The sequence below is a fragment of the Pseudorca crassidens genome, chromosome 8, assembly GCF_039906515.1.
Source record: "Pseudorca crassidens isolate mPseCra1 chromosome 8, mPseCra1.hap1, whole genome shotgun sequence".
Classification (NCBI taxonomy): domain Eukaryota; kingdom Metazoa; phylum Chordata; class Mammalia; order Artiodactyla; family Delphinidae; genus Pseudorca; species Pseudorca crassidens.
This window is the reverse complement of record NC_090303.1, coordinates 37686638-37706859: the sequence shown is the minus strand read 5'-3', so window position 1 is coordinate 37706859 and position 20222 is coordinate 37686638. Positions and strand designations below refer to the sequence as shown.

At 37.1% G+C, this 20222-nt stretch overlaps 1 protein-coding gene and 1 long non-coding RNA gene across 3 annotated transcripts in view; one reads left to right on the top strand and one right to left on the bottom strand.

Moving 5' to 3' along the window:
- The first annotated feature begins 916 nt into the window (after positions 1–916).
- Positions 917–20222, top strand: part of AHR (aryl hydrocarbon receptor) — a 48762-nt gene continuing 29456 nt past the window's right edge. The window contains exons 1-2 of the mRNA XM_067746222.1: positions 917–1081; positions 11641–11828. Of these exons, the coding sequence (XP_067602323.1) occupies positions 1017–1081; positions 11641–11828 (253 nt within the window). The 5' untranslated portion in view covers positions 917–1016. The remainder of the gene's footprint in view (positions 1082–11640; positions 11829–20222) is intronic.
- Positions 16744–20222, bottom strand: part of LOC137228993 (uncharacterized) — a 359733-nt gene continuing 356254 nt past the window's right edge. For both annotated transcript variants that reach the window (XR_010945481.1, XR_010945482.1), the window contains exon 7: positions 16744–18039. This is a non-coding gene — a long non-coding RNA (uncharacterized lncRNA). The remainder of the gene's footprint in view (positions 18040–20222) is intronic.

Genomic DNA, 20222 nt, shown 5'->3' with positions numbered 1-20222 from the left:
CTTAGCCCAAAATTAGCTGCATCACTGTCTCCTACATAGGTGAATTTAAGCTCACTATTTGGCATTTCTATCCTTGAGACTGTCTAATTACAAAGCGTTTGGCTACACATAATTTGTTGTCACACGTCTTTCTGGACTGGAAATGTGTCCACAGATTCCTTCCCTTGACCTCAAGAACATGGATACCGGGGGTGGGGGAGGGGGTCATTACGCCTTGCGTCATCACGTGCCGAGAGGGTGGGGCCCTCAAGGGAACTGTAAGGAAGGGCGGAGTCAAGTAGAATGGGGCGGGGCTCCTAGGGGGCGGGGCATCGAGAGGCGGGGCCACGAGGCGGGGCGGGGCCAGAGAGGAGTCGGGGGCGCTTCTGCCATTCAGCCGGTGCAAGCGGCGGCGGGAGGCAGCGCCTGTCGAGTACCCTCGACGCTAGGTTCCGAAAGCGTTACTGGGACCACCGGCTCAGACCAGAGGCAGACGCGTGGTCGAGCGGAAGCTGGTGGCACCGAAAGCGGCGGCCGGAGTCCGAGCTCCAAAGGCGGGAAGTACCCGGGATCGAGGAAGCCCCGGGAGCAGCGCGGCGTCGCCTCCTTTACCCAAGGGGCCGCGGCGACGGTCACGGGGCGCGGCGCCAGAGCGCGCGACCCAGGCTGGGATTCCAAACAGGCGGCCCAGGCTCCTCCTCCATTCGGGCCGCCTCACCTGCGGGCAACGCTGCGCCGCCTCCGCCCGTATAGACGGCACCTGCGTCGCCCGGCTCACCGGTCTCCACCCCTCGACCGCCGGCGCCAGGCCCGGGCGGCGCACTTGGACTCGGGGCTGCGGGAGCCAAGGCTCTTGGGGTGCGGCGTCTTTGCCACCGCCCGGGGAGGGTGCAGGTGGAGCGGGCGCGGCTGCGTGGAACCCGGCGCCGGCCGCCGCCGCCGCCGCCGCCGCCGCCGTCGTCCCGGTCGCCGCCGGGTCCCGGGGACCGGGCTGTCCGCGCCCGCGTCCGGGGAGAAGCCGCCGCCAGCCGGGCACCATGAACAGCAGCAGCGCCAACATCACCTACGCCAGTCGCAAGCGGCGGAAGCCGGTGCAGAAAACGTGAGTGTCTGGTGCGCGTCCTCGGCGCGGGGGTGGGCGCTCAGGCGCGCAGGTGCCGGAGGCCGCCTCACCCGTGCCCACATCCCCGCGGCCTGGTGATTAGGTCCCTTCCCCACGCAGTCCGTGGAATCGCGATTTGGAGGCCGGTCGAGAAACCCAGGCCTTGGGTTTTTCCGTGTTTAAAGATTGCATTTAAAAAATTGTGCCCCCCGTTCCCCAGTCTCCAGGGCATGCGCACCCTCGCACTCCCACCCCCCACCCATTTATAGCACTGTTCACTGTGCTGTGGTCCTAATTTGTTGACAGCTCTGGTCTGCCCTGTGGGGCTGGCTGGTGGATTAGTTAACCTAAGCCCGTCTTGAAATCCCCTTTCACATTTAATATCCTCCTCGGTTAGGTTAGAGGACGGTCACCATTCTCACTCCTGATGGGGGGAGATGCTTTTAGGAGCTAAACACGTGCTGTCTGCAGGAAAGGGAATGAGTGTTTCTGAAGGTATTTTTTAGTCCGGTGCAACTGGCTTTCTGTTGCACTCTCTACTTATTTGGCAGTAATTTTGTAGCGCTCAGCGTGAACGCATCGGTACAATGTATAGAGATGGTAGCAGTTTTGAGTGAGTGTAGTAGCCAGAATACAGTAACGGATTTGTATTTTCAGTCACCTTTTGGGGGAGCTTTCTTATCACTTTGGGTCTGTAAATGATTTGGAGCTGGAATTATTGAAACAGACGTTTTCATTCTTAGCATCTTTCTCTAATTCCCTTCTCCCTCTACTTCCAAGTTTAGTCAGTTCTGATAGATTACAAACTTAGATTTTTTGTTTGTTTGTTTTGGTGGGATATTTGTGTGAGATGGCAAATCCTTTTTTTTCAGAAAAAAGAAAAATCCGTGCTTGAGACAGATTTACTTTTGTGAATTGGCAGTATTCATGTGTTTATTCCTAATTATTATCCCTGAGTTATTTTACTTCACATTTTTCAAACTTTCATAAACAACTTTCAGAACACATTAAACAGTTCCTCAGAACAAATCAGAAGTGTGCATTTGGCTTAAAACTTAATTTAGGTCACTAATCCAAACCAGAAAAATAACAGTTTAAGATTAATATTGAAGACCAGTTTAAAAGTTTAATTATTCTGGAGTTTTAATTTCCTTTTAGAATTTCAGTGATTATAGGTCTTCAGATATAGACTTGGCATTAACAGAGGATATTCATCTATAAATAGACTGATTAAAATTTGGAAGACTTATCCTGCAGTGTGGCCGACATTAGGAATACTGCCGAATCAGCAGTTTTTGTCTTGGCAGTTCTGTTGACATTGGTTTTCAATACTTGCGTTTTATAGAGTGGTTTCTTATATAAAAATGTATTTGTCTAATTTGACTTTGTCCTTAGTGGTTATTTAAAATTGAGAGGCGTCACAAACGCTTCTATGTATTTATTAATACACTGGTATACTTGGCATTATATATAATAGAGTTTTATCATAGGTGTTATGTATATGGTCACATAACCTGAAGATGCCCCTGATGGATTTTTAAGTTACTGCATTTCAGTCAGTGTGTTACAGAAAGACCTAGATGACTTTAATAGAGTGCTTTAATTTTTATTCATCATAAAGTTTAACATTTTTGGCTTCTCGTTAATGTTTTATTAAAGATTTTTCCTTTAAACATAGTACTGTACATTTTATTTACGTAAGATGTACCTTTTATTATTTTATATTAGCATTTTAATATACTTTCTAAGATGTTAGTATATTTGTATTTAATAATCTCTAATACAATACAACTAAAGCGTTTCTACATTCACCCTTATTTTATTTAGTTAGTATAAATGTTTATCAGATCTTTATTGAGCATCATGCGTTGCTTTTAATCATATAAATGCCTTAAAAGGTCACTGCTCCATAAGAAAAGCCTAGTGCTGGCATTTACAGAATCACATGAAATTGTTTATAAATTGTTTTTACCAGAATGAAAAAATGGTTAACTTAAAATGCAGTTAATCAAAGTCCATTTTAAGAATGGGGCCATAAACCCAATATTAAGTTTAATGTGTTTTTTTAGTTAAATTACTAGTTTGTGGCTAATAGGCTCTATAATATGTTGGCACATTGTCAGAAAAATTCATCTTGTTTCAGCTGAAAATGTTATTGAGATCTATTTAACTTTGACCCCTTAAGTCAGCCATTGTATCTTAAGGAGAAAATATGTTGTAGCATAATTATAGGACTGTTAAAAAGATGGCCATTTAAATATACAATTCCATAAAATTTTGGAACCAAATGTGTGACATACTTTTAACCTGAAGCTCTTCCAATCTTCAATGGAATTTATTAAACGGGATCAACGCCCCCTAGTGGCAAAGTCCAACGTTGAAAATTATCTTAGTACGAAATATATTTTAAACGTGTTAAATTTAATTCCGCTAAAGTATCTTGTACATAGTAGACACTCAGTAAATGTTTCTTTTCTTTTCGGAGTAATGAAAGCTAGAAGATTAAAGGATATGAAGCAACCTTGCATCTGATCCATGTTCCTAAAGAAATTTTCAAAGATACCCTTAGGAATAGGTTCTACTGTTTCCTTACGTGTTCCTTAAAATAACCCTGCTCAAAAAAAAAAAAAAAGAAAGAAAGAAAGAAAAAACAATTTGTTTTTACTTAAATCCTCTTCTTGTTTTATTTTCTTTGGAGAGGAAAGGCTTTTTGTACATTTCTTTAATTACTTTGCTGCATGAAGATAGGTGAAAAGCACACTATTGAATTAAATAGAGTCTGGGTTTCTTTTCCCCTAATGATAATAACTTTGGATGTATTTTTTCAGTTTTTAAGTTCTATTAATACAAAAAAATTTTAGTGGTACTTCAATTTACCATATTTTTAGAAAATTAGTGCTGAATATTGGCAAATAATAGGTGTTGAGTAAATGAAATCTACACTTAAAAATGATATCAGTAGTGGTGGTGATCAAGCCAGCCATCATGAAGTGTCAGAGTTAGAAATAACTTCTCAGCCTTAGTTGACCCTTTTTACTTTGTTAACACACTAATAACATTAGTATAAAGGCAGTGTCTTCCTTGCTATGTTTGCTAAATTGCTATTCATTCTATTTAAACCTAATGAACCTCACTTATACAATACCTACTTAGTTGAATAAAATTATGTTTCACTGAAAATGTTTGATATAAACGTACTATGATAAAATTTCCTAAATAGCTTCTAAAATAAAAATATAGGTATTTTTAGTTACATAATTGTTTCTCCACTGTTGTTTTTCTTTCAAATAAGCTTTGTTCAGATAGTTTATACATAGTGACTATAAAGGCTCTCAAATATTGGACCTATGAAATAAGTAAGTGAAAGTGATTAGTTATTGGTAACATTTATACAAATAAATGGTGTAAAGAGGAAACAGTGAGCACTAGTTGAAAAAGCGCTAGTTCTAAACTAAAATTGAAAAAGCACTAGCTCTAAACTAAAAGATGAGGTCTACTTTTCTCACTTGTATAGGTCTTGGCAAGTGATTGACCAATAAGGCAGGCAGTCAACACCTACATTGCCACTCTCACAACTAAAATTAGCAGAAGAAGAGTATTTTATAAGCTGTAAAGACTTCTAACAGAAATATAGATTCTATTTTTAAATAATTTCAGCTTACATTATCACAGAGCAATCAATTCTCCTGTGAAACAGTAAGAGGCAGTATATGATTGCATTCTCAATTGTGGGTAATGAAATGTGCTACTCCACTGGTGAAAAAACTTACACAGTACATGCTTATTGGTGCATATAATTTAGACACTTACTTAGAAATTAGTACCATGCAAATCTTTAACAACAGTACCTTTCTACTTCCACTCTTCTTTTAAAATTGATATTTTTGCATACTGGTTTTATATAACAAAAAACTACTGTTTGTTAGTACTTATTGTGACATAAGCATGCACAGTGCTTTACAGACATCATTTTATTTCATTTTTGTAATAGTAGTATGAAAAGGTATTATTATTTCAGCTTTCCAGATAGGGACCTGAGGTTCAGATTCAAAATTGTTAGGTAGTAAATGAAAGGATGAGTTTTAATATCAGATTCCAGGTCTTTTGGCTCCAAAGCTTACGTTCATTCCAACTTCGCAGTGCTGCCCAGGTAAGTTCAGTGATGCATATGGTACACCCACATACTAGGGGTTTCCTTAACGCTCACTGTTTCTTCTCAAATAGTGCTCTGAATAAATTATTTCCCTTTGCCCATACATGATTTGTGCTTGCTTGACTCCATACTTGCATTCATGCCCTTTCTTCTTAGAGTCTTTTCCTCCTATTTTCATTGATGTGCTAGCTACCTCCCCTCCTTTAAAACATTGTTTTCAGTGGCTGCATGGTACTCCCTTCTGTTAAAGCTCTGTAATTTATTTTGAGGCGGAAATTCTGTTATTTCCAATCTTTAAATATTTCAACTAGTACTTCAGAGAATACCCTTGAGATATGTGAATTTCTATGTAAATTTTTAGTTCATTCCTTAGGAAAAATTCCTATAAGTGGAAATTTGGGTACAAAGATATGATATACTTTTACGGTTGAGCCAAATATTATGCTCTGAAACATGCTGTCAAATTACTCTGCAAAAAATTTCCATTCCTATTGGTAGTCTGTAGGAGCGCCTATGTCCTTGCATTTTTGCTTTAAAAATATTAATTGTCAACTTCATAAGCCAAAAAAAAATGGGGTAGATAATGGAACTTCTATGTTGGGATTGTATGTGTGGAATAATAGTGAGTACATTTGCAGATTTTTCTACTTGAGATGTCCTTTACATACTGATTTTCTTTGTCTTATGTTTTTCAGTTGTTTTTCAGTTTGCTCTTTTACCTTATTTTTAATGAAATACTATTTTGAAAAGTATTCGTTTTAAATAACACATGCACATGAAAAAGTCAATAATGTGTATAATGTTATCTTAAGTTTAGCATAGTAGGCATTATCTGTTGATGTTTTATTGTGATAGTTATGGTTATTAGTGCTATTTAATCTCTCCTCATCCTCCCAGTATAATTTTATCACAATTTTGGATTAAATTCACATGCAGTGATTCCTTAATTGTAAGTATTGTTTATTGCCGAGTTAAGTAATATACTATGATTACATTTTCTTTTCTGTTTTCCGTTGTCATTGATTTCACTTTTTACCTAATTTTCATCTTCATATTATTTATATCTGGGTTTAGCTGTGTCTTAGGTTTATCCAAGACAGATTTTGTGTTTCTATCTCTGTTTTCCTTGTTTGGCATGATCTTCCAGAGAGAAGGGTAGTTGCAGAAAGCCATGTACTCTGCCATCATGAAACTGGAAGTGATTTACCTATCTTTAAGACCTGATGTAGAAACCACATTTCCATGAAACCTTCCCCCATTACTCTACCTGTATGTGAGCTCTTACCTTCCTGAACTCTCCAGCATCACTTTTATGGCATCTACATTATTGAGCAATACATTATGTTTGATTTTTGGCTTGTTATAGAATGTATCTCCTCCTAGTAAGAAAGACAAGCTCTGTAAAGATAGGTCTACCTTTTATTTGTCTTTATAGCAACCAGAGCTTCCTAGTACCATATACATAGTAGGTATTTGAGAATATTTACTAATTTAACAATTGGCCACCAGTTAAAATTTTTCATGTTTTAGTGATGTATTCTCTGTGGGTTCCAAGGGAAATACAAAGAAAAAAAGTGTATATTTTAAAAAGAAGAGGAAAAAGGGAACATTCTTAATGATTTTTTTCCAGGATTTTGGAAGTAACAGTGATTTCTAGGGCATATTTCATGTACCAGTTTTCATTGTTAAAGTCTTGTGCTAAAGATTATATGCCGTTTGTACCTCATCACCACTCCTTAAGCATAGCAAAAGAGGGAAAGGGAAGAACCCATCACAATTGTAGAGCGGCTGCAGGAGAGCGACTGAAGAATTCAGACTCCTTACAAGTAACTGCCAGCCAGAATTCTCCGAAGGTTTTGTAGACATTTTTTTGCTTCGCATAGGGGAGTAAAATATCCAGCTGTATTCCGAGTAACAGTGAAATTTGACTTAATTTGTGTCACAGATCCCCTCTCCAATATCACGTTAAGTATACAATATATGACGATAAACATTCAGCATTTATATTCAGAGATAAATAAGTATGTGCTGAAGCCATGGGGAGGAAATGAAGAATGAATGGGTTTAAGAGTTGGGCTTAATGGGGTGTACGTGGTATGGTAGAGAGATTTATCGAGAAATACTTCAATTTCCTAGCTGTTGGAATGAGAGTCATACCATAATAGATGCAGAGAAGCGGTGCCCAACTTCTGAAAAATATGAATGTGAGGACATTCAGGTACAGGGGCTGGAAATAAACAAGTTACTGGTAAGTAGACTGAAGCAGTGAGAGTAGATTAAATCACCCACAGCAAGAAGCCGATAGGGCAAAAAACTCAGTACTGTGATAGGTAATCTTCGTTAGAAAATGCCACCTTAATCTAAGGATTACTGAAACTTTGTCTTTGCATGTCATTTTGAGGTTTTATGGTAAATGTCATAAAAATATAAACATTTACAATTACAGTAATTTATGATTAAACTGGATTGTTATGTTTTTCAACTTTGTTTCAAACCCTGAGCACAAGTGATGAGCCTAAGAGACATTTTAGCCTGGGATATTAAAAAGGTATTAAAGGGAGCATGCAAGCTGGCACTGGACATGCTATTGGGCTTGTTACTGCCAGTACTTATGGCATGCAGGGCTTCTAAAACAGGAGCATGGCATGCAGTCAGCTAAAGTCTTGCTTTCACAGCAATTTTGATTTACAGGTTGGGACAAGATTTTTGAGGTTAAGGTTTAAAAAAATAATAAATTGTTCCTTTCCCCGATCGACATCTACAGTCTCCCTATTTCAGGAGGTGTCTGAATTCCAGATATCCCAAATCCAATCTTGCAGGGACACTTATTTACATTTCAGATGTAGACTTTTGTTTAAATAGATGGCTGGCAGTATGTTTGGCATAGGTTTAAAGACAATACGAAAGTAAAAGTACCAGCGTAACTCAGGTGTAATTGATGTAGAATTACTCTCTTTTTAATTACTTGGTGCATCTTTAATAGGTGTGGATAAGTATGAAGTATTTTCACAAAATAGTTCTGAATCTTTCTCATAAAATCGGTGAAAAGGTGTCTCAAATCTATGACTTCAGCTTTAACAACAGTGGATTCGAAATGCCAAGTCCAGTGGGTACTTCTCAGCCCTGACTTTCCTTAATAACTTGGTGCATTTGACTTTGTTCTGTGACCTCCAAAATATTCTGCCTGGGTTCTTTTCCTATCTGCCTTATCATTCCTCCTCCATACTCTTTGCCCGCGGCCCTTTCCTCAACGTTATACCTAAATGTTGGCATCATTGAGGTCTGTCCTCAAGTCTCCTCTTTCTTCGTTTGGCGTACTTTCCATTAGGAAATACAGTTGTGATCCTAAGCTACCAATCCCAGTCATTTGCAACCTCTCCTCACTCACCGTTTTTCTCTCCCTTACTTCCTATACCTAGGAAGTCAGCACGTCAGTTTAGTTGACTGAACACTTGAGTCTGGCTCGGTACGGAGCTTTGTGGTAGGTACAAAGTGCTGTGTTTAAAAATCTCAAGCCAGGCCTTACTTGTTATCGTCCCACTATCACTCCCTGTGGTCAGGCTGCAATCATTTCCTTTCTGGACACTTCTGATCAGCAGCCATTAATTGAGAGTCCACTCCGTGTCAAGTACTATGCTAGGCACTGGAGATACAAAATGATTAAGCTGATATTGTAATAAGAGAACAAACAAGTATATGCAATATAGGTTGCATAACACTTGACTTAGGAAATTCAGTCTCAAGCTAAATATTCCATAATGTGCATAATAATACATTAGAGCTGTGGACAGTTTTGCATTGTGTATAGAAAGTCTCATCTAGTGCAGGGTTGACTACTGCAAAAAGCCAGCGCAAGACAGGCAGCAATATCACATGGAGGAACACCTCTAAACCTCTTTATCCTACTTTTATTGTTATTTGTTTCTGTGTCCTAGCAGCTTGTCTTGCTTCAATGTTTGTGTTACTGTCTTCTCCCCAGTGTTTTATAATCATTACTGGAAAGCTACCAAGAGTGCACGACTAGATTTTATTTTCAATTACGGGAAATGCTGTCTGCACAGAATATTCCTTAATGGAATGGTGCTTAAGGCATTTACATAAGATGCATAAAGTACAGTAGTCACCTGGGAGGAATCCAGTGGGAGTAGGTCAGGGAAGACTCTACAGTAAAGTGATCTAATTGAGCAGCGCTTTGAAGCTGGTTCACTGCTCAGTGTTGTGTGCTTGGCACGTGTGGTGGGTGGTCACTGTTTACTGAAGGAAGGCGGCCCTAATCAGCTTCCCCTTCTCTCTCTTTACCCTGTGCTTCACAGATAGGCCCTCTCACAGTTCACCTTTCCTCAGTTATGCCGCCTTCTGAAATCCTGTTCACCTTTCAAGATGTACCTCAGATACCACCTTTTCTATAAAAATCTTTTTTCAAGCAGTTGCTCGCTGAACTCAGCTCCCGTCACACTTTTTGAGTATATAGGAGAAGAATGTTTTCCTGGACCACCCAGGACATAGGTGCAAATAAATATTTGCTTTAACAGGTGATTAGTCAGTAGACAGTTATTCAATGAGGTAGACATGCATTATAGGTAAAAGTTGAGATTCAGTTGATTAATTGGAGAGATGCAGTAATTAGGTGTGACTTGAATTTGATTATACACGTGACCAGGGAAAATAGCTAGAGAAATAGTCACCAATTTCTGTTAAGTATGTAGTTACACGCATAGTCTAGAGGAAGTATCTACTGACTTATCTTGTATATATGCCACTTTATCAGTTTCTTACTCTTATTTTTTGTAGAAATAACATGAACTGTAATAGAAAAAAATAGAAATAGACAAGTTCTGAAGAAATTACTGGGTAGGGACATTGAAAAAAGCCTGTTAAGTTTTCATATTACTTTCTGTTATCTTTTTGCATAAAGTATTACTTCTTCATGTTCATATAACATTGAAAACATGTTGTCGAGAAATGTTTTGATTGAATCAAATTAACAGCATTATACTCAAGCCAATTTCCACTCTTTCAGATGAAATTAATTTGAATTACCAAAAATGTCTTTGTCTTCTCAGTAAAACTGGAGGAAAAAAGTCTTCATCATAAGAATGCTCCGGCTAATTCTTTATTTTTCTGGCAAATGGTGGGGTACAGAGACATGATCTAAAAATTACTTTTTTTTTTTTTTTTAATTAATTAATTTATTTATTTATGGGTGCATTGGGTCTCCGTTTCTGTGCGAGGGCTTTCTCTAGTTGTGACAAGTGGGGGCCACTCTTCATCGCGGTGCACGGGCCTCTCACTATCGCTGCCTCGCTTGTTGCGGAGCACAGTCTCCAGACGCGCAGGCTCAGTAATTGTGGTTCACGGGCCCAGTTGCTTCGTGGCAGGTGGGATCCTCCCAGACCAGGGCTCGAACCCGTGTCCACTGCATTGGCAGGGAGACTCTCAACCACTGCGCCACCAGGGAAGCCCCTGTTTGGTTTTTTGATATCTTCTCTTTTTATATTTCAACATTAGGTGTCTGATGATCTGTAAATCCACTTTGATGAATTTCTGTTATGAAATCCTGGCTAAGGCTTTTGTGTGAAGTTCAGTTTCTCATTTCTGAACTCAAGTTCTACTTCTAACCATAAGTATCATTTTTCTCAGATGAAAATCATGCTAAATGTTGGGATTTCATTGGATTTTCTAATTGAGATGCAAACTATGATGGCTAATGATTAAGAAGGATTACTGGCCAGTCATAAAAGTAAAATTTGCGGGCAATTGCTAGTAAACAGTTAACCTCTAATATTTGTCACAATCGACAAATATCAATAACTAAAGTCAAAGTTTTTCTCGCCTTAATATCGGAGGACCCCATTAGATGGCTGGAGGACCCTGTGGAGATGCCACAATGGCTTTGAGACGTTGTCACTGACAGGAAAGTGTTAAATATAGGAAGCTGAGGATGATGAAGAACAGCTTTTTATTTAGGGTCGCTCCTGTTTATTTGCAACATAAATGATGCTAAGATGATTTTTGTGGAAGATAGCAAAGGAGGCATAATTTTCACATAACTTACTGCAGATTTCTTTCTTCCCCCTAACAATAGATGTGTTTGAAGGGGAAAAACGCCTAATAGATTTGTTAATTGGGAATCATGTACCACAAATGTATGAGGTATATAAGAGGTACTCAGCATTTTCCTGTGATGGGTTCATACGTTTTTAATAAAACATTATGAAGGAGTTTACCCATTCCCTTGTTTTTCTTAATTAAGATATGAAGGGAGCATTTTGAAAGGATTTATGTAAACTTGAAGTAGATTTTAGATGTTTGTTTTGTTAGAAAAATAGTTGAGATGTTATAATGTGACCAGAATTTTTTCTTTATAGATTTTAATGTATTCTATGGAATTTTGTTTGTTTTTTAGTGTCAAGCCAGTCCCAGCTGAAGGAATCAAGTCGAATCCTTCAAAGCGGCATAGAGACCGACTTAATACGGAATTGGACCGTTTGGCCAGCCTGCTGCCTTTTCCACAAGATGTTGTTAATAAGCTGGACAAACTTTCAGTTCTTAGGCTCAGTGTCAGTTATCTAAGAGCCAAGAGCTTCTTTGATGGTAAGACAGAAGGGTTTAATTTTCCTACAGTCGCTTACAAAATACTTACGTTGAATACGGCTGTTTCTGCTTCTGTGTTGAAAAGTGCAAAAATTAGCCTTACGTGAAAAAGTTCTGTTTATTGCTGGATAGTAAAACTTAGGTAGCAAAGCCAAATTTTTAATATTTCTGAAATCAGTTTTCCAGATTGATTCATCAAACATATGCTGCCACTTAAATAATATGTGGTGTCATTCTTTGAAAATAGTAACACTCAGATTAAGAAGGACACTTTCTGGTTCTTCTCCTTTCTACTCAGTTTTTTAAGGTCTTTTTTTTTTACTGGAAAGAATAAAACACATATTAACTACTATGATATATTTTTGCTGGATTTCCTTCAATATGTTTCACAGATACATCATTTTGTTTATCCTTTCAAAGTTATACTTCTACTGCTTTATATTAACTATATGTTTGCTCCAGGAAAAATGTAATTACAAATTTTTTTTCCATTGGAAAGGGCATTTTGTCACTGGAGTCAATAGAGTTGGATTTCAGTCTCCATTGTGCCACTGACAACTATTTGACTTGAACATGTTAGCATCAGTTTACTCTGCTTTAAGCTAGGGATTTGAACTAGGTGATGTTTGTTACACTTTAATTGCACAGTCTATCATAGTCATAAATTATTTTAAATGGAAGTTTTTGTTTGAAAATAATGCTTCAGTGTGTCTTCTCATGTAAAATAATTCCTCGATTTCTCTTTTGGTCTGTTTGTATGTCAGAAATAGATTTTTTAGGAACTGTTATGTCATTTTACCCATAGTAGTAAAGAATTAATGATAAAATCTCAGTGACATGTCAGTGCTCTTAAACTTTAACGTGCTCATAAATCACATAGGGACCCTGATAAGATGAAGGTTCTTATTCAGTAGGTTTTGGTGTCGCCAGAGATTTTGCTCTTCTTACTGTCAGATGATGCTGATACTGCTGCCCTTGACATATTTACAGATACTTGAATTTGCGGTTTGTGTGTAGAATATTGCAGAACAGTTACTTCCCTGTAGGTCTATGTTTAGATGGTTTGCTGTGTTTAGTCTGAGCATCTTTTTTATTTACTGGTTTGTTTGCATGCTGTATGTTCTTCATTTTGGATTAAAAATTATATAGTTTTTTTTTAGGTGAGAAATTCTTTTATCATATTTAGAGTCAAAATATCCCTTAAAATATTTGCATTTTACAATAAAAAGGATAGCAAAACACAAGATCATGTACGAGCTTAAGTATTCAAGTTTTTGAAGAGCCAAAAAGGAAAAGGAGAATAATGGACTACCACAAAGCTGTAGTACAGTAATAAACGCCTTCAGTGAGTGCAGACTAAAGCAATAAATGTACTCCTTGGGTTTCTGATTCTTGGTCAAAAACTGCTTGACTAAATGATTAATATAATCCAATTACGAAGTTGCTTGGCTTTTTGTTGCTCCTACCCTGAGGAAACCATAATTCAAGAAGAGTCACGTACCACACTGTTCATTGCAGCTCTATTTACAATAGCCGGGACATGGAAGCAGCCTAAGTGTCCATCGACAGATGAATGGATAAAGAAGATGTGGCACATATATACAATGGAATATTACTCAGCTATACAAAGAAACGAAATTGAGTTATTTGTAGTAAGGTGGATGGACCTAGAGACTGTCATACAGAGTGGAGTAAGTCAGAAAGAGAAAAACAAACACCATATGCTAACACATATATGTGGAATCTAAAAAAAAAAAAAAAGGTTCTGAAGAACCTAGGGGCAGGACAGGAATAAAGACACAGATGTAGAGAATGGACTTGAGGACACAGGGAGGGGAAGGGGAAGCTGGGACGAAGTGAGAGAGTGGCATGGACATATATACACTACCAAATGTAAAATAGATAGCTAGTGGGAAGCAGCCACATAGCACAGGGAGATCAGCTCGGTGCTTTGTGACCACCTACAGGGGTGGGATAGGGAGGGTGGGAGGCAGATGCAAGAGGGAGTCGGATATGGGGATATATGTATATGTATAGCTGATTCAGTTTGTTATAAAGCAGAAAGTAACACACCATTTTAAAGCAATTATACTCCAATAAAGATGTTTAAAAAAATTGTATAGTTTAACCATTGTGATCTGGGCAATATACACTGATTTGAGGATAATAACTTCAGGGAAGATTATATATTTAAGTGTTCATAGTAGACGCTTATGTTTTCTCTGATCTATATAAAAAGCCTTTGAATTTTCAATCTTCATGTATACCAGACCCTTCATCTTCTAGGTGAGTCACGTGATGTTCAGTGGTGTGTGTGTGTGTGTGTGTGTGTGTGTGTGTGTGTGTGTGTGTGTGTGTGTATGTATCAGCTGTATATTTATTTTGTCATCGAGCTAGAACTAGGTTTCCACATTCCCTCTGTTGTTTTTGTTGACCATATCTCAGTTACTTCTCTTTTCTGGGAACCATATATATATAGCAAAATCCTGAGAACTTTTCCCTAGATCTGTGATTCTCAAAGTATAGACCCTAGACAGTCAGCATTAATGTCACCTGGCCATTTGTTAGAAATGCCAAATCTTGGGCCCTACCCTAGACCAATGGAATCATACACTCTGGTGGTGTGGCAAGTTTGGGAGCCCCCGTTGTAGATTGTAACCCCAAGGTCAATCCCAGCTTCTTGGGATGCAGTCCTGATCTTCAGCATTTATTCACATGCTGTGCTGTTTGACCTTATGATGGAGGGTTCCGTGACATGTAAGATGTGGTCTCTGTCCTTAGAGGGTTTATAGTCGAGAAGCCAGGGAGGCACTATTCCTTGACTCTGGTCAAGATGTATTGACATGATCATTTTGCCTTTTCATTTCCTGCTCCTCTATAATGGGAAATCAAATTATATGTTAAAAGAGAAAAAAAATGTATGGGTTTTTCCCTGTTTAGAAGCAGTGGAGTAGAATTGAAGCTGCTTGGAGAATAGCCAGTGTGCCATTTCAGTATTAACATACTTACTGCTTTCTAGGCTGTCTCTATGTGTGTGAGTATGTGTATATGCTTACACACATGCATACACATACATATACATTAATATATGTATATTTAATGTAAAAAGCAGTCTCCCTCTCCCTCTCTCTCTCTCTCTCTCTCTCTCTCTCTCTATATATATATATATATATATATATTTCATGAATAGATGTGTATCCTGTTCAATACCTCAAGTAAAAGCGATTCCCAAATCTACCTTATAAAGAATGTCATAGTGTAGCGGGGCTCATTGTGGAATTCTCACTTGTTAAAAAGTATTTTCTTGGCTTTTCATTAATAAGTTTATTTTTTATTCTGGCTCAGTTTATTCGACAGTAAGATCTTATTACCCTATTTGTGTCATTCCTTCATCAATTATCTTTACCCTATTTGTGTCATTCCTTCATCAATTATCTTTTTTTAACATGTTTATTGGATTATAATTGCTTTACAATGTTGTGTTAGTTACTGCTGTATAACAAAGTGAATCAGCTATACGTATACACATATCCCCATATCCGACTCCCTCTTGCATCTGCCTCCCACCCTCCCTATCCCACCCCTGTAGGTGGTCACAAAGCACCGAGCTGATCTCCCTGTGCTATGTGGCTGCTTCCCACTAGCTATCTATTTTACATTTGGTAGTGTATATATGTCCATGCCACTCTCTCACTTCGTCCCAGCTTCCCCTTCCCCTCCCTGTGTCCTCAAGTCCATTCTCTACATCTGTGTCTTTATTCCTGTCCTGCCCCTAGGTTCTTCAGAACCTTTTTTTTTTTTTAGATTCCACATATATGTGTTAGCATATGGTGTTTGTTTTTCTCTTTCTGACTTACTTCACTCTCTATGACTGACTCTGGGTCCATCCACCTCACTATAAATAACTCAATTTCATTTCTTCCTATGGCTGAGTAATATTCCATTGTATATATGTGCCACATCTTCTTTATCCATTCATCTGTTGATGGACACTTAGGTTGCTTCTATGTCCTGGCTATTGTAAATAGTGCTGCAATGAACATTGTGGTACATGACTCTTTTTGAATTACGGTTTTCTCAGGGTATATGCCCAGTAGTGGGATTGCTGGGTGGTATTATCTTTAATTTTAGGTCCTTTGAATTACTGGTTTTTATACTTTAGTATGCATCAGCATAACCTCGAAAGCCTGTTAAAATGCACATTCTAGGACATGCTCTTTTTATGCTGATTCTTTGTAGGTTTATGTAGAACCCAGGAATCTGTATTTTTACAAGCATTCTAGATAAGTCTGAGGCAGTGATTTAACCTGGTTTTGATTATGTCCTGAATTATTAAAAATAAATTTTTCTTTGCCTTTAGAAAGACAAATCCAAATGTACAAAGTTTTAGAAAGACTGTAAGTGTGATTTCAGGGTAGTGTGTATTCTAAGCAGTTTTGTAGGGTTGTTCAGTACAGGAAAGGAGTTTGATGGAAGATGAGGGAAATAATGTGTGAAAAATCCCAAAGTCTTCCCCAGACCACCAGTTATCTAGGAAGGCAATGTAATATTTTGAAAAAACACAGAATAAAATTTGCACGTAATTCTTAGGACCTGAACAAGTACTAAATGCAAATGAGGAGACTTGGAGCAGGCGGACAGTGATTAGGATTTTTGTGTGCGGTTAAAACCACTCTCCCACTATTAGGGAAAGAGTAGAGCGAAGTGAAGGGAAGCTCTAAGTGAATAACAGGATGCAAACAGGGGGTGTGTGAATTCCTGCGGAAAGAACAATATAAACGAGTAATCATACAATCTTGTTAGAAAGGAAACTCAAGTTTTACTGTAACAATAGATATTTTTCCAAGAAAATACATCTATTTATTGTGAGTTTAAATAATCCAGCTTGGATGGGATCTTCTTAAACTTTGGAGCCATGACTATACTTCTAAGACTGTCTGAAAAGCAGCACTAAAGTTTCAAGTACAACATTAATCTTTATCCATTTCTAATTAATCAAAACATTCTAAAATATAACTTTGAAGTACTTGAACAAGACTCAGTCATTATGGTAAAGTTAGAAGGTGTTTCTTTGACATAATTAAACTGAAATCATTTTTTAATACATTTTGTAATTCAAGATTGTGCTGTATTCTAAATAGTGTGCACTGTGCTGAATTCATGAAGAAGAAAAAGGGGAAAAAAGGCTTCTGCCCTCTAATAGCTCAAGGTCGAGTATCTCAGAAACTGTGACAAATACTGTATGTGAAATCCTTTAAAAATGTGCACATTAAATATTTATAATGCAACATTTAGGGAGCATTTACAAGGGAGGGAAAAGGATTAGAAGTTTCACTAGTTATTAGTTTTAGTTTCAGCTGAGGAACAGTGGGAACCTTTGAATATTTAATCCTTGAAAACTCTTGAACTATATGTATTCTAGACAGTAAAGCTCAGAGAATTGTTTTTCAGTTTGTACACTCTTTATTTTACAGATGATGAAGCAATGATTATAAAATTTTCATTTTCATAATATGCTTCTTTTTTGGTGCACTTAAATATGCCATTTATTGCCTGTTTTTCTAACTAGAATGGAAGGTCCTTGAGAATATTATCAATATGTTTACTGTTACACCTTAAACACTTAGGACAATGCCTGCCCCAGAGTGAGCCCTCAGTAATTATTTATTAACTTAATTGTATTAACATATCTGAAAAACAATGTGGAAATTCTAAATTATATACTTAGAAATATGGCTCTAGGGCTTAGTTTTTGACGTTAATATTTTGCTATTTCCAAATAAGCTTTCTGTTAATAGCCAATTATAATTATTGGTTCTATCAATTATATTCTTCTCTATTTCTAAATGTACAAATGCAAGGAATGTTTGTTTTAAGGAATCAGAGCAGTAAGGAACTTTTTACATGGCTTTTAATTAACTGATTGGCTGGATCATACAGTGAAACGTGTAGAAGTGTTTAAGGATTCAGTCTTCTTTGAACTAACTGTATCACTGTGCCCTTTCTTGGTGCTTTCAGTACTGCCCCTTACGTTCTTGTGCCATCCGCTTTGCTCCTTTGCCTTCACTTTGTGTTCATTATCTTGTTCCTGGGCCTATGGTCGTTTTCTTCTTTGCTGCATGTTCCTGTTGTATTAATACTTCCCAGTCGTCTGGCAGTCTTGGTGTGTTTTTCAGTTTTGTCAGCGTAGATAGGATGGACAAATAGGTCTCTGGATTTAAAGGAAAAAAATCACTCTTTGTAAATTTGATAGATTAAAAATTCCAGAATAAGGTGATACTTTATTTTTAATTTCTGCACAATGGACACATTTAAACATGTTTAAGGATTAATAACAATGATATATTAATAATAGATTAATTGAAATTATAGAAGGTGTTTAAGTTCTATTCAGTTTCCTCAGTAACACTGTTCTTCTGTGTTACCTTCTATTCTTCCCTGCTTATTTTAACTGTTTAAAGACTTTTCTAAATTATGTATCTTTGAAGTACTTCTGTAGTGTCTTTTGTATTTTTAGGAAACAAATTTTAAAAATTCAAAATTGCTATTTTCTCATGTTGGTAATTAAACATAGTAAAGTACAAATTTTGCATCTTGATAGATTAAATCAAAGTTGAGGGGAGCCTGAAGACAGAAAATGACGAAGTGGAGCTATGACCTGGCAAGTCAGTGTGGACTTAGGTCTTGGAAATATAGACTGAAAGCCTAAAATCTTTAACATCACGTTCACGCTTTTTCATCAAATTTCAAATTGTTAAAATTAAACTATCCCCTTCTAATTTAAAAAGAAAAGTAGAGAATAAAAAGAAGACCCCAGTCATAAAATGAGTTTTAGACTCACATATCATGTTACCTTTGAGATGGAAAATATTTAATAAGTTTAAATTACTAAATGACTATGAGCAATCATAGTTTATTAAGAGAGACTTAGATTTGGGTGGTTATACATAACCCAGTCTTTGAAATTGGTCGATGTGAAAGGAAAGGGTTGTTTCCTCCTATATTGTGTCTTTTAATGCCAGAGTCAAAACAGTGGACATTGTGCTTGTTAACTACTCTGAATCAGTATGGTAATGTTTTATTCCTAGCAAAAGTAATTTCAACATGTAAAAATTTTGAATTAGATTTCATTATCAGTTTTAAAAATATTCATCATCATGTAAGGATTGTTTAAATTATTCTACTTTTCCACAGTAATCCCCAAAATTGATGAGAATGACTAATCCACGTTCTTTGTTGAGACACAGATACCTAATGAGGTAAAAAGGGCAGAAAAGTTTTCTTTCTTTGAGGTAATAGTAAATGTCAAGGGCATGCAGTGTTTGTTAATTCTGTAAAATACTCATGGTAGTTATTATACCATTAAAATAGAGTCATTAACTGTGAAATCTTTTGCATCCTTCATTAATCTCAGTCATGAGTTACTCTTCATGACATCTCTATAACTGAGATGTGCAAATTTAATTTGTGGAAAGGAAAACTTATAAACAAAAAAAAGGTGATTTTTGTGTGGGCTGCGTTAAGCCTGACAGAGGTGAGCTTGAGGATCTGAGTTTCTAATTCCAAAGTTCTGCATTTGCAACTGTCATAGGGAATAGTTCTCTGGTTATTTTTAAAACTAGGCAGTGTAGGGGCAATGAGTCACGAATCATTATAAAATGGTGATTATTTTAAGCATGTATTAAGTGTAAATATTTTACATATTGGAGTATTTTAAATTCACCAAGTCTAAAAATGCTGTGAGAGGAGAGGATGGTGAGAGTTTATGTGATGATCTAAAATTTATTCAACCTCATTGTTTACCATGGATCTTTTTTGACTTTATTTTACATTAAAAATTATATGTGCTCTTTTCTTGGTCTTCCTTTTGTAGATACTTTAACAGTTCATTTCCAGTTCATTAGGTTTTCAAAAAAGAGCTATTGTGTTTATTCATCTTCAGCTTGTGTGTTTCTCTGGATTTCAGAGCATTATCTTGAAAAACAAATATATATGCATGTATATATATGAAGAATGAGCTTGAACAAGCAGTAAAAATGAATTAAATAAAAAGCCTTTTTAAGGGTTGATGTTTTATAAAGTTTAAGGCGTTTGTGCACTTTCTTTTTACATTCACAGGGTTTGGGTACTAATTTTATCTGCTTTTTTTTTTTTTTTAATTACTATGGGTCAAGTAATTTACAAAACTTGCAGTATGGCAGCAGTTGTGATTTCTGAATCCTAGAAATGTCCAAAGTAGGTTTTGTTTGCCTAAAAGATCAGCACATTTGAAATCATCAAATAGTGTTGAGTGTCATTAACCCATGGTGTTATCCATTTTAGATGGTAATTTAGCTATGTGTTTTTTTCCAGAATTTACATTTGAAAACATGAAACTCTCCTAACATTCATGAT